At 38.8% G+C, this 12,133-nt stretch overlaps 1 protein-coding gene across 1 annotated transcript in view; it reads right to left on the bottom strand.

Annotated features, from left to right (window-relative positions):
* Positions 1–6,617: 6,617 nt before the first annotated feature.
* slc44a3.L (solute carrier family 44 member 3 L homeolog) overlaps positions 6,618–12,133 on the bottom strand; it is a 46,306-nt gene continuing 40,790 nt past the window's right edge. The window contains exons 13-15 of the mRNA XM_018258536.2: positions 9,402–9,539; positions 9,077–9,313; positions 6,618–7,360 (exon numbers count right to left, since the gene is read on the bottom strand). Coding sequence (XP_018114025.1) covers positions 7,256–7,360; positions 9,077–9,313; positions 9,402–9,539 — 480 coding nt within the window. The 3' untranslated portion in view covers positions 6,618–7,255. The remainder of the gene's footprint in view (positions 7,361–9,076; positions 9,314–9,401; positions 9,540–12,133) is intronic.

Raw genomic sequence — 12,133 nt, 5'->3', positions numbered from 1 at the left:
TGAAGGGAGCGTGTGTGTACAGTCAGTTCTTCTTTTCCAGGACGGTGCATCTATGCTATACATATCATGCAGTGCATAATAGGACCACAGCTGATTCATTGCCCCTGTTTTTATAATGTGCATCAATAGTAACTGATAATAACGGTATAGCAATAGAACTTGTAGCTGTGTAAGGCTTTGATTCCATCTTTTACATCTTCATTTGTGATTTAGATCTGTCTGCAGAATGACTTGCAACAAGCAGGACTAAGATCTAGATGTCTAGGAAATAGTTTGTTGGTATTGGATATTGACATCCTTTAACCCACCTTTGGCAGAACTGGGACAATAAATCTTTGCTTCTCTTAAAGGGCACCTATCACAGATTTCCCTATCTTGTCCCCTGCTGGTGATGTGATTATGCAAATGAAGGGCACGCACTAAGGGCAGAGGCACATTCGGGAAGAATTAGTCGCCTGGCGACTAATTGCCTCTTCTGCGGGGCGACAATCTCCCCAAACTGCCTTCCGCCTGCTATAACTAGAAAACAGCAGCACAATGGCACTCACGGCGCTTCGATTTCTGAAGTTGCCTCACAAGGAAACTTGGGGCGACCTCGGAAATCGAAGTGCCGCGAGTGCATTGGCGCAGGTGATTTTTCATTTTAGCAGTTGGAAGGCAGTTCAGGGAGATTGTCACCCTGAAGAAGAGTCGATTAGTCGCCAGGCGACTAAATCTTCCCAAATCTGCCCGTGTGTCCCTGCCCTTACTTCCAGACAGGTGGCAGCACTACTGAACAGCAGCTAACACAGAGGTTTGCTGATTTGAAAATAGCTTAGAAGGGTTGCTAAGCAACCAAGGAATTTCAACTGAGCATGTGCGAGATTTCAGAGCTGCAGTTGGCTGAGAAGATATGGGTAGGAGGAGCAAGTGAAATCCAAGATGGCTGCCTCAGTTAGAACTGCAGTGGAGATAGGGGAGATCTTGCAGAAGGAATAGTGAGCTGATCATTTACATTATACAAACAATTCTAACTGTTTTAAAAATCAGTTTTCTTGAACTTTCACATAGTGTATTTACTTAGTTAATGATTCAGTTATGATTGGTGCCCTTTAACCCTTACCCCTTCTCTTAACCCTTACCCCACACAACTGGAAATTGTTTTAGCAACCAAAACATTTCCCAGTAGTTTTTTTTTTTTTGGTGACCAGATATAGATTGAGATAGAGGAGCCTAATCGACATCATTAACTCTTAGATTGAAATAAATTGAAAGCAGGTACAAAGGGCGCTGGTTGCTGTCCATCTCATTGTGGCATCATTTGTAATTGTGAGTTCTTTTATCATAAGGAGAATGAGGCCATTTCCATCACCTCTATAACAAAACTCTAGTCCTTTTATGCCTAAACTTGAAGTGACTCCAGACAGTTTTAAAGGGTGACTACAATAACTTTCCCAGTTTAGTCTTAATGTACTTCTGACTTTACCATAGTGATAACCTTCATAATATGGAACGGTTAATTTGGGTCAGATTATAGATTTTACTTCTTCCCTTCACGTGTTGCTGCCGGAAAGGGATTATTAGAACACAAATGTGCTCCGAATGCGAATATTACGTTAAAGGGACCACATAGATGTCTTAACTTGTGCTATCATTGGGATTGAAACATTATGTTGCAGCTTCAACAGGATTTGTTTTTTTTTAAAGGATATCGCATTTACATTTTTATTGTCTTGTGCCATATTGTACCCACGTAGATGTGCTTCCGTTCTTTTTATGTGTATTTATTGCCACATTCTCAGCATAAACTGATCCCAGTGTATTTTTTTATAAATAAATTGTGATATTTTGTTTTCTTGACAGCTGCACATTTGTCCTAGTGCTTTTCTTTATGAGCAATTCTTTCATATAATGGCACGAAAGCAGAGCACAAGAGTTGGGCGAGACTGTGTGGTGTACATGAGAACTACAGCACAAATACAAGCAGATTTTCATATACTAAGGAATTGGTTTTTGTTTTGTTTTAAAGTCAGCACATGCTCAGGAAAGTGTTTGTGCATGCAACTGTCACATAGGACATACATATATATATACACACACACACACACACACACACACACACACACACACACACACACACACACACCCCCCCCCCCCCAGGACAACCCCTCCCAAAGCATTCCCCTCAGATGCCTATATAAAAAAAATATGGGCCTGATTAGAAGGTGCAGGAAATATTCTTGTATTAGAAGATTTCCCTGTCATGTAGTGTGTACGTCTCTTTGCATGAAATTGGTGAAAAGGGGTGGTTCACCTTTTTTAACTTTTAGTATGTTATAGAATTACTAATTCTAAGCAACTTTTCAATTTAATCTATTTTGTTTATAGTTTTTGAATTGTTTGACTTTTTCTTCTGACTTTTTCCAGCTTTCGAATGGGGTTCAGTGACCCCCATGAAAAACAAATACTCTGTAAGGCTACACATTTGTTATTTCTACTTTTTATTACTCCTCTTTCTATCCAGTCGCTCTCCTATTCATATGAGAAGACTTCAAAAGGGTCTCCATAGAGTAGAAATATTACACCAGGTGCACTGCCCTGAGCCCTCAGCATAGGGAGCGAAAAACCATAAATAAGTGTGGAGCAGGCACTCAAATGAAGGCAATCTTCCATCAAACAGTTAAAGCAAAGTAAAAAGATTTATTTTCTCCTTGGCCTTACGCGTTTTGTGTTACAAACACTTAATCATAGGCCTATCACAGCCTATGATTAAGGGGCATACTTATCAAGGGTCGAATTGAAAAAAACTTCGAAATTCGCAAAGACCAACCAAAATTAAGTCAAAGATTAATTTTTTTTGGGCGAATAGGTCAGTTTTCGATTCAATAGGTCTGTATTCGGATTGTACGAATCGAATAATAGTGCATTCAATCGAATTCGATTCAACATTTTTCCCAGAAAAAACTTTGATTTTTCAAAGTCCACCAATGGACTCTAAATAGTTTCTAGGAGGTGCCACATAGGCTAAAACAGGAATTCGGCAGGTTTTAGATGGCGAATGGTCAAAGAGACAGTAGAGGGCAGATTTATCAAAGGTCAAGGTTAGGGATTGGCGAATTTGACCCGTTTCGTTTCTCCCAATAAAGTCTATGGGCGTCAAAAAAAATTTGTTGCGCAGCAACAAATTTCTTTTTTTTACGCACGCCACCATACAAGTCTATGGGCGTCATTTTTGCGGCAAAACAAGGCGAAAAAATTCGCCCATCCCTAGTTGAAGTGAATTTTCGAATGAAATTTTTTTTAATCTCAAGCTATTTTGGATTTGAAAAAAAATCAAAAATTCATAAAAAAAATCTAAGAAAAACTTCAAATCAAATTCGATCAAATACGCTATTTCTTCGATTCATACGATTCAAATTCAGCCAAATACGGACCTATTCGATTGAAATCGGACCTATACGACCCCCAAAAAAAAACACTTTTAGACTTAATTTGAGTCACTCTTTTTGAATTCGAATTTCTGAGTTTTTTTCAATTTGATAAAACTTGATAAATATGCCCCTAAGTGTTTGTAACGCGAAACGCGTAACGCTGAGGACACAATCAGTCTTTTTACTTTGCTTCAACTATTTGATGGAAGATTGCCTGCTCCACACTTATTTTCAGTTTTCCGCTCTCCTATTCATATCCCAGTCTATTATTCAAAACAATGCATGGTTGCTAGGGTAATTGGACCCTAACAGCCAGATCACCGACATTGCAACCTAGAGAGCTGCCAAGTAAAAAGTTAACTAACTAAAACCAGAAATAATCGGAAATGAAAACCAACTGCAAATTGCCTCAGAATATGACTGTACATCGTACTAAAAGTTGATTTAAAGGTGACTACCCCTGCAATGGCTTTCCTGCTGTAAATCCTTCTAGCATGCCCACAAATAAATGTTTCACTAGTGAAATGAAATGTAATCCTGAACCATATCCAACATGCATTCATTTTGAATTTGTAGTGTTTTCAAGGTACTTGAAAATGTATTTGCTAATAAAAGCAGTGTTTGTTTTATCCATTTCTATTCTCTGCTCTGGTGGTTCTGCCTTTGCCAACAATGAAGATTTTATTGTCAGTCTGAAAGCTGGAGTGCAGGAATGCTACTGTTATATGACCAGTCAAGTATTAATCATGTATGGACTGTGCAGTAGAAGCAACAAAGAAACCCTGTACTCTTTGACTTGGCTGACAAAAATGAAAGCAGAAAGAGTCCCTATTTGCTATTTCTTGCACTAAATAGGCCTGAAACTGGATCATGCAGACGTCCTGCTCTTACAAGCTGGTTAAAACAAATGAGCAGCCCACTGAGACGGCCTCTGTACAATGATAAGCAAAAAACATTATTCCCCTACTACAATGTCCTCTCGCTATTGCCCTGCTTGCTTGGACTGTTTATGTTGCAGTGTGATGTACAGCTCCCATGAATCTGCTCATGAAGAATGTTCACTCACTTTCATGAATCCCTATTCCCATTAGAGAGTGCACAGAATATGCTAGTGATGAAGAATGCTCTGTTGCCTGGACTCAAGCTATGAATCTGTATGGCTGGCTGTGCAACTTTTGAACTTCTATGGAATTCTTTGTCTTATCTGCAGTCACATTTCGAAACACGTTAACGGGCAGATTTATCAAGGCTCCAATTAGAATTTTGTTATGGTCAAAACTGCCAATTTCAACTAGGTTCAACCAGATTCGATTCGAGATTTCAATTTTCGAGATTTATCATACTCTGGCCCTTAAAGGGGTGGTTCACCTATCAGGTAACTTTTAGTATGTTATAAAATGGCTAATCCCAAGCAACTTTTCAATTGGATTTCATTTTTTTAATTTTGATAGTTATTGAATTATTTGCTTTCTTTTGTTTCTTTCCAGCTTTCAATTGGGGGTCACTGACCCCATATAAAAATCAAATGCTCAGTAAGGCTACAAATGTATTGTTATTGCTACTTTTTATTACTCATCTTTCTATTCAGGCCTCTCCTATTCATATTCCAGTCTCTTATTCAAATCAATGCATGGCTGCTAGGGGAATGCAAACTGAAGAGCTGCTGAATAAAAAGCTAAATAACTCCAAAGCCACAAATGATATAAAAATAAAACCAATTGCAAACTATCTCTATCACTCTCTACATCATAGAACCCCTTTAAGAACTTGAATTTGACTATTCTCCACCTAAAACCTGCCAAATTGCTGTTTAAGTCAATGGGAGACGTCCAGGGATCAGTTTGAAGTTGTCTGCAGCCTTCCTAACGTCAATTTTTTTCGGAGAGAAAACTTGAATCAAATTCAATTCAAGTTTCGTGTCGATTTAATTCCCCCAAGTTTAAAAAATTCTAATTTTTTAATAAATCTTGATTGGTTGAAGTTATGGGAGTTTAGGGGCGTTTTTAAAAACTTTTTTACATTGCATTTTCTTTTCTGTTTTTACATTTCGTGTAACTGAGCATAAGGCTGTGTTATCTATGGGTTTGGCAGCTGGTGCTGCTGAAGTTGCAGGTGACACTTGGGTGCAGGTCTGGATTTTGAGGATGACATTTTCTAACCTGCCTGAAACAGCCAATCTGTATGGAGCATGAATATCTGTTTGGCAGCCCCCATACTATATTATTGGTATGTGTATGGCCAGCTGAAGCCTGTGCTGGGTCAGAGCAGAAAGTGACAAGCTACAAGGGTCATATTCAGCATGATGCTTTTACATTGGAAAATCCAGTGCTGAGCCAAGTGGGCCTGTCTATTTGATATCTGATCGAAAGTGGCTCAAATATCTTTTGTACACAATTAAAGACCCTGTTTGACATGGAAGACAACAGAAAAAAGATCCTCATCTAACAATTCTTTGTAGTCCCACAGTATGATCTGGCCATGGGCCTCCTGGCTAACAATAGCATTAGCCCCATATCCCAGTTTGAGCCAGTGTGTGTAGGTGGCCACATTAGGTAGAGAGCTTACCTTGCCAAACTAGCAGATGTGTAAGCAGGACTGTATTTAGGTTCCCTGGACATCAGACCTCCACCAATCAGTTCTCCGCCATCAGATTTGCCTGCATGAGTCCACTACCCCCTTAGGGTCCAGCCACACGTGGGAGATTAGTAGCCAGGTGACAAATCTCCTCTTCTTTGCGGCGACTAATCTTCCAGATCTGCCTTCTGCCGGCTAAAATGAAAATTGCATGGGGGCGGGCACTCGGAGAGCTTCGTAATTGCCTCATGAGGAAACTTTGGGCGACTTCGGAAAAGAAGTGTTCCAAGTGCCATCTGGCCGGTTCTAGATTGTAGCTGGCGGGAGGCAGTTTGGGGAGATTAGTCGCGCGAAGAAGAAGAGATTTGACTCCTGGCGACTAATCTCCCTGAATCTGCACGTGTGCCCCGACCCTAAAACTGCCACCCTAAGCACTGACCCTTAGCTGCCTAAAGAAAATCTGTCCCTGGGTATGAGGCCAGCTTAGTCCTTCTTACTAAGGGAACATAGAGGATGCAAGGATTCTGGAAAACCTTGACAGAAATTACAAGAAATCATTTCACAATCTGTTGCTGTGTTTTTGAAAAAGAAAGGGTTAAATTAGCAGTGTGGATTATCACTCGCCAGACTATATAAAATATGTATTTTTAATCTATTCAATTCGTATACTCGTTCATCTGAAAGTATGTTCGCAGTGAATGAATGGGTTACAGTTCCAGACAAAAGCTAGCAAATATTCCTTTCACTCAGCCTCATTTAGATAAACTGAATAAATATACAATTTCCCTGGCCGTGTAAAACACCATGCACATATAACACATTACTGTACTCAATGGGAACCTTGTAGAAATACTACTTGAGGGCCAGCAAACAACAATAGTAAAAAGCACTCACAGGGATCAGCTTTGAGATAGAAAGGGTTAAACTTGCTGGATGTGTGTCTTTTTTCCCCCCAACATCTGCTATGTCACAACAACATAGAGTTTTACTGTTTTTGTCACACAGGTGAAATTCCTCAGGAGAAATCAAACCAGTCCAAGCGAAAGGTCATATTATGTGATGCACATGTTGTACTTATAGACCACATACACTGCGGACTATTTGGGCAGCTTTCAAGGTGGATTTATCCCAGTTGCAATAGCTCGCAGGTCTTGCTCTAAAGAATCAAACGTTGGCCAATCAATCTCAGCAGCCGATGCCTTTGGGCATATCCTCTTCACTTGTAGGACAGCAGTAAATATGTAAAAGTACAAGTTTCCAGTAAAAGCAAGTTAGTCTGCCCTTGATAAGGCCTGTAGTTCAATCCCATCGTCCCCATTCTGTTGTGACCTGTTCTTCAGTTTGTCTGCTTCTGTGTTGGTCTGATGAATTAATGCCTGCAAAGACACAGTAGTTACTGGACATTTCCATATAAGCAGTCTGAGACATGGGGAAGGATGCAGAATGTGGCAGCTGAAAAGATGAACATTCAGGGTATGGTTACCAGCGACCTGTTTATAAAGGTATAGTATCCATTATACAGTACAGTTGCCAGTTGAGTATAAAAATGTAAAAAAACAACAGAACAAGTGCATTGCTTATTAATAATGAAAGTAGGGATGCACCAAATCCAGGATTCGGTTCGGGATTTGGCCTTTTTCAGCAGGATTTGGATCTGGCCGAATCCGAATTTACATATGCAAATTAGGGTGGGGAGGGAAATCACATGACTTCTTGTCACAAAACAAGGAAGTAAACAAAGTTTTCCCTTTCCCACCACTAATTTGCATATGCAAATTAGGATTCGGGTTTAGTATTAGGCTGAATATTTCACAAAGGATTCGGGGGTTCGGCCAAATCCAAAATAGTGGATTGAGTGCATCCATAAATGAAAGGATGAAGCTGGAATAAAATTGTCTAGGCCAATGCCGTCCAATGGTGAGTGCAGCTCTTCATCTCTGTATTGGCACTATAAATGACACAATCCTATCACAATACAATTCTGCTCCATTTGAACCAATACATGGAAGACGTTGAACAGCACTGGCACAATAATTCCCTGCATTGATATTAGTGCCAGCAAACAACAGAAATATTCATACCTTAGCTAACCTGGCCATACACCTCAAGATCCAAATCAATGGATATCTGTCCAATTCATCCACCCACACATGGGGCCAGATCAGGCTGATGCAATTGCTGGCCGGAGGGTCGGTAGACGGATCCTATTACAAACCTACAGACACTTCTCTATCAACGTGCCAATGACATCCTTGCCCAATGGATAGTATAAATCTGCCCAATAGATATTATACAGTCACCTTTACATAAGGTGAAAGAAGGGTGAATATTGACCTGCAAGCTACTGTAGTTTATTTCTTGATGTCATCAATTTCACAGTTGTAAAAACCAACACACTACACCCTATCACAAGAACTGGACTTCTGGCACCATATATTTACAATATACAATTTCTTGTATATCTTCTTTTCCTAGCAGATGTATTAGACCTCACTCAAATAACTGATTCCAGTACAAACAAAATCTAACAAAATAACTGCACAAAATCTGCATGTAGAGATACAGGATGTCTCGTGCTTTTAATAGAGTGAGCTCTAATACATCTTCTAAGCAGAAAGAGTCCCCCTACAAGATCATTTATTTGACACCCGACTGCTGAATGAAAACAGAATGAAGAGAAACAGATGCTGAGAGAGGGATAGTGAAGATAAATTGATTATTTCAGAAACAGTACAGCATTTTTAATTGATTGTATTTAGAAAGTTTCTTATTTCAGTATGCTGAAGCTAATATTACAATTTAATTTTTGCAATAGTTCCCCATTAAAGGCTCTGGCAAGCAAGGGGTTAAAACACCCTGCCACATCTATTCATCTTTGCAAACACACCATTGGATGCAAATTAATAACATCCGCTCCTCCGTCTCTTGAGCTGTCACTTAGGTGTAACCCCCAGGGAAGACTTGATGGGCCCTTGGAGAGACAAATAAGGGAAGTATGGGTAGCCGGAAGTGGCCAATATTAATGTTCATGTGGGTGGGTGACATTTACAGAGCATATCATAGAACAGATAGAACAAGCTTACTGTACATACCATTAGGTCCTGTTCCATAAAATAGGGCTTTTCTGAAGACCCATCATTTGTCTCAATGTCCACAGCATAACAAAGGAACAAACTGTGTATTACGGTTTCAAATAGAGACAAAAAGCAATGGGCAACCAAATAAGCGAAGAAAGCAACCAACAGCAAAGGGATGGCCCAAACATGAAGCTCCCGATGGTAGTTAAATGCCATTAGTCCTCCAAATACTGTAAAGCAAACAACGAATACCTGCAAAACAACAGCAAAAAAAATGAAACACAGTTTTAGTAGCATTTTCTAGTAAACATTCAGACCCTTCCCCAAAGCAGGTCCTTACCTTGCCCAACAACATAAGGAAAACACCGGAGAAGTTCAGAGATGAGACACGAGGAGGATTTTTTGCCATGATACTATAGGCATCACTTGCTGATGTACAGAACGGAGTTCCATTTATTATTGATGCGGTGTAGGCATTCTACATATGGGCAAATAATTAGACATTTCATTAGCTGAATACAGGTAGGGGACCTGTTATTCAAAATGCTTGGGACCTGGAGTTTTCTGTAATTTGGATCTCTGCTAAAACATCATTTAAACATGAATTAAACCCAATAGAATTGTTTTGGCTCCAATAAGGATTAATCGTATCTTACATGGGATCAAGTACTATGTACTGTCTTCTTATTATGGTAATATTTTTTTAAAAATTAGAATTATTAGATTAAAACGGAGGCTATGGGAGATGGCCTTCCCGTAATTCGGAGCTTTCTGAATAACGGGTTTCCGGATAACAGATCCTTGACCTGTATTATTAAAATAGCCAATAATCAATGCCAGAGATAGAAAACACAAGCAGCATGGCATAAGCATTGTTTGGTTTTGTTTGCCATAAAGCAATTTATTCTTGTCACAAATGTCGGAGGAATATTTCCTAAAGTTCTGGATATTTTACAGGCTGCTCCCAGTACAAAGTATGTTTTTTTCCAGCTTTCAAATGGGGGTCACTGACCCCATCTAAAAAAATACTCTGTAAAGCTACAAATGTATTGTTATTGCTACTTTTTATTACTCATCCTTCTATTCAGGTACTCTCCTGTTCATATTCTAGCCTCTAGAATTCAATGCATGGTTTCTAGGGTAATTTGGACCCTAGCAACCTGATTGCTAAATTTGCAAACTGGAGAGCTGCTAAATAAAAAGCTAAATAACTCAAAAACCATAAATAATAAAAAATGAAAACCAACTGCAAATGGTCTCAGAAAATCACACTCGACATCATACTAAAAGTTAACTCAAAGGTGAACAACCCCTTTAAGTAGAAAACTAGAAACAGGCTTCTATGGAGAAGATAGTTTAAAAGTAAAAGTAGTTTAAAAGTAAAAGTTGGATCTGTCCCATATTTTAAGAAATTATAATATTGGGTTTCACCCTATATGAGGAGAGAAAGTTTAGACCATAATAAATTCCACCTTTTAAAGAACCACCTTTTAAAGAATTTCAATCCACATTGGAGCCTCATAACCTTTATGTCAATCTGCTAATTGTCTTAAATGTGCTGCTATGAATTCATGTTGTAAATTAAGTATGACAAGACCACCTGTATCTCTGATTCCTGGAAGCTGTAGAAAAATTGAGATGGGTTTCTTACCATTCCACACTAATTTGTTACAGGCTTTTTGTAAATGTTTTGGTGGGGTAAAAGGGAGAAACATAAATAAGTATAATAAACTGGAGATAGCAGACACTTACTTAAAGCATTAACAATGCCCAAGCAAGATAAATAGATTGTACTCCATCATGTCACTCAAGTGCTTCTGGGATATACTTTTTTGCCTTGTGCTAAAGCACTATAATCAGGGCATTTCAAGGTATTGAATACTTTTACATTGCCATTTAAAGTGGACGTTAATTTCCAACAATTTCACAGTATGTGCAGGGAGATTAATGTTAAAAAACTCAATTTGGATTAACCTTCAGGCAAAATCAGTACCATCTGCTTACAATGTGCAGCGGTAATCAGAGGACCAGTGATCGTGTCATGATTGTATGGCAATGGCAAGTGGTTCTATGGCAAGGGTAAACAGCAGCTGTGACAATGGACATCCATGCTGTGCGCCCCAGCCTACAGAAAAGTCTGACGATACAAAACTCATGTGGTGTACCTGCTCCCTAGGAGATTCATACAGAGCCAATATAAGGAATGGGGAAGAATAGCCATATTTTTATAGAGCCCCTAAGAAATACTTTCATGGTATTGTTTCAAAAGCTTTTTCTAGATTAAATAAAACATGAAGCTATTTACTGTTGTGACTTTCCTTCTTCAGAGACATTAAAAAATACAATAAAGACATTATAAAAGACAACAATAGGACAAAGTTAGGATACTAGGAGAAAGCCAAAAGTATATATACAAACAGAAGGAGAGCATGAGAGAGAGAGAAAAAGAAGATCTATGAAATATTTTTATAAGACACAGGGCAGAAGTTCATTTGCTGCTTGAAAGTCTCATTTTGTGTGTCCCCCCCCCCCGAGTCACTAAGTCTGCTGCATAATGTTTCCCTAGGAATAAAGGGTACAACACAGAAAAGAATAAATAAGAAAGTGATAGCAAATGCAAAGTGAATATATATAGGAAAAAGTAGACAGGAATAGTAGCGATGATAGTAACACTGAAATGGAAAAGTGACAGGAAATAATGATGGGTATAAAAACCATAAAGAACCATGAAGCCGAGATTATGAAAACAAAAACAACAAAACCATTTCACAAACTGTCACATTTGTGTGAATTATCATATGAAAAGGTGTATGCAAAACCAATCATATCTAACATCCCGACAATTATTGTGCTCTCCTTCATCTAATTTTCTCAATGTCTATTTTCTACTAACTACCATCATTTTCTTTTGTTCATCTCTCAATGATTTTTCCTGCTTTCACGTGATCCCTTCCCTCCAGTTCCTGCGGCAAAAATACTGCCCAATAGAATGCCAATCTGAAATATTCAGGAGTCTGATAGCATGCCCATAAGAGCTTTCAATCTAAAGGGTAAATTCCATCAATTTCTTAG

The sequence above is a fragment of the Xenopus laevis genome, chromosome 4L (assembly GCF_017654675.1).
Source record: "Xenopus laevis strain J_2021 chromosome 4L, Xenopus_laevis_v10.1, whole genome shotgun sequence".
NCBI lineage: Eukaryota > Metazoa > Chordata > Amphibia > Anura > Pipidae > Xenopus > Xenopus laevis.
This window is presented reverse-complemented; position numbering and strand designations above follow the sequence as displayed.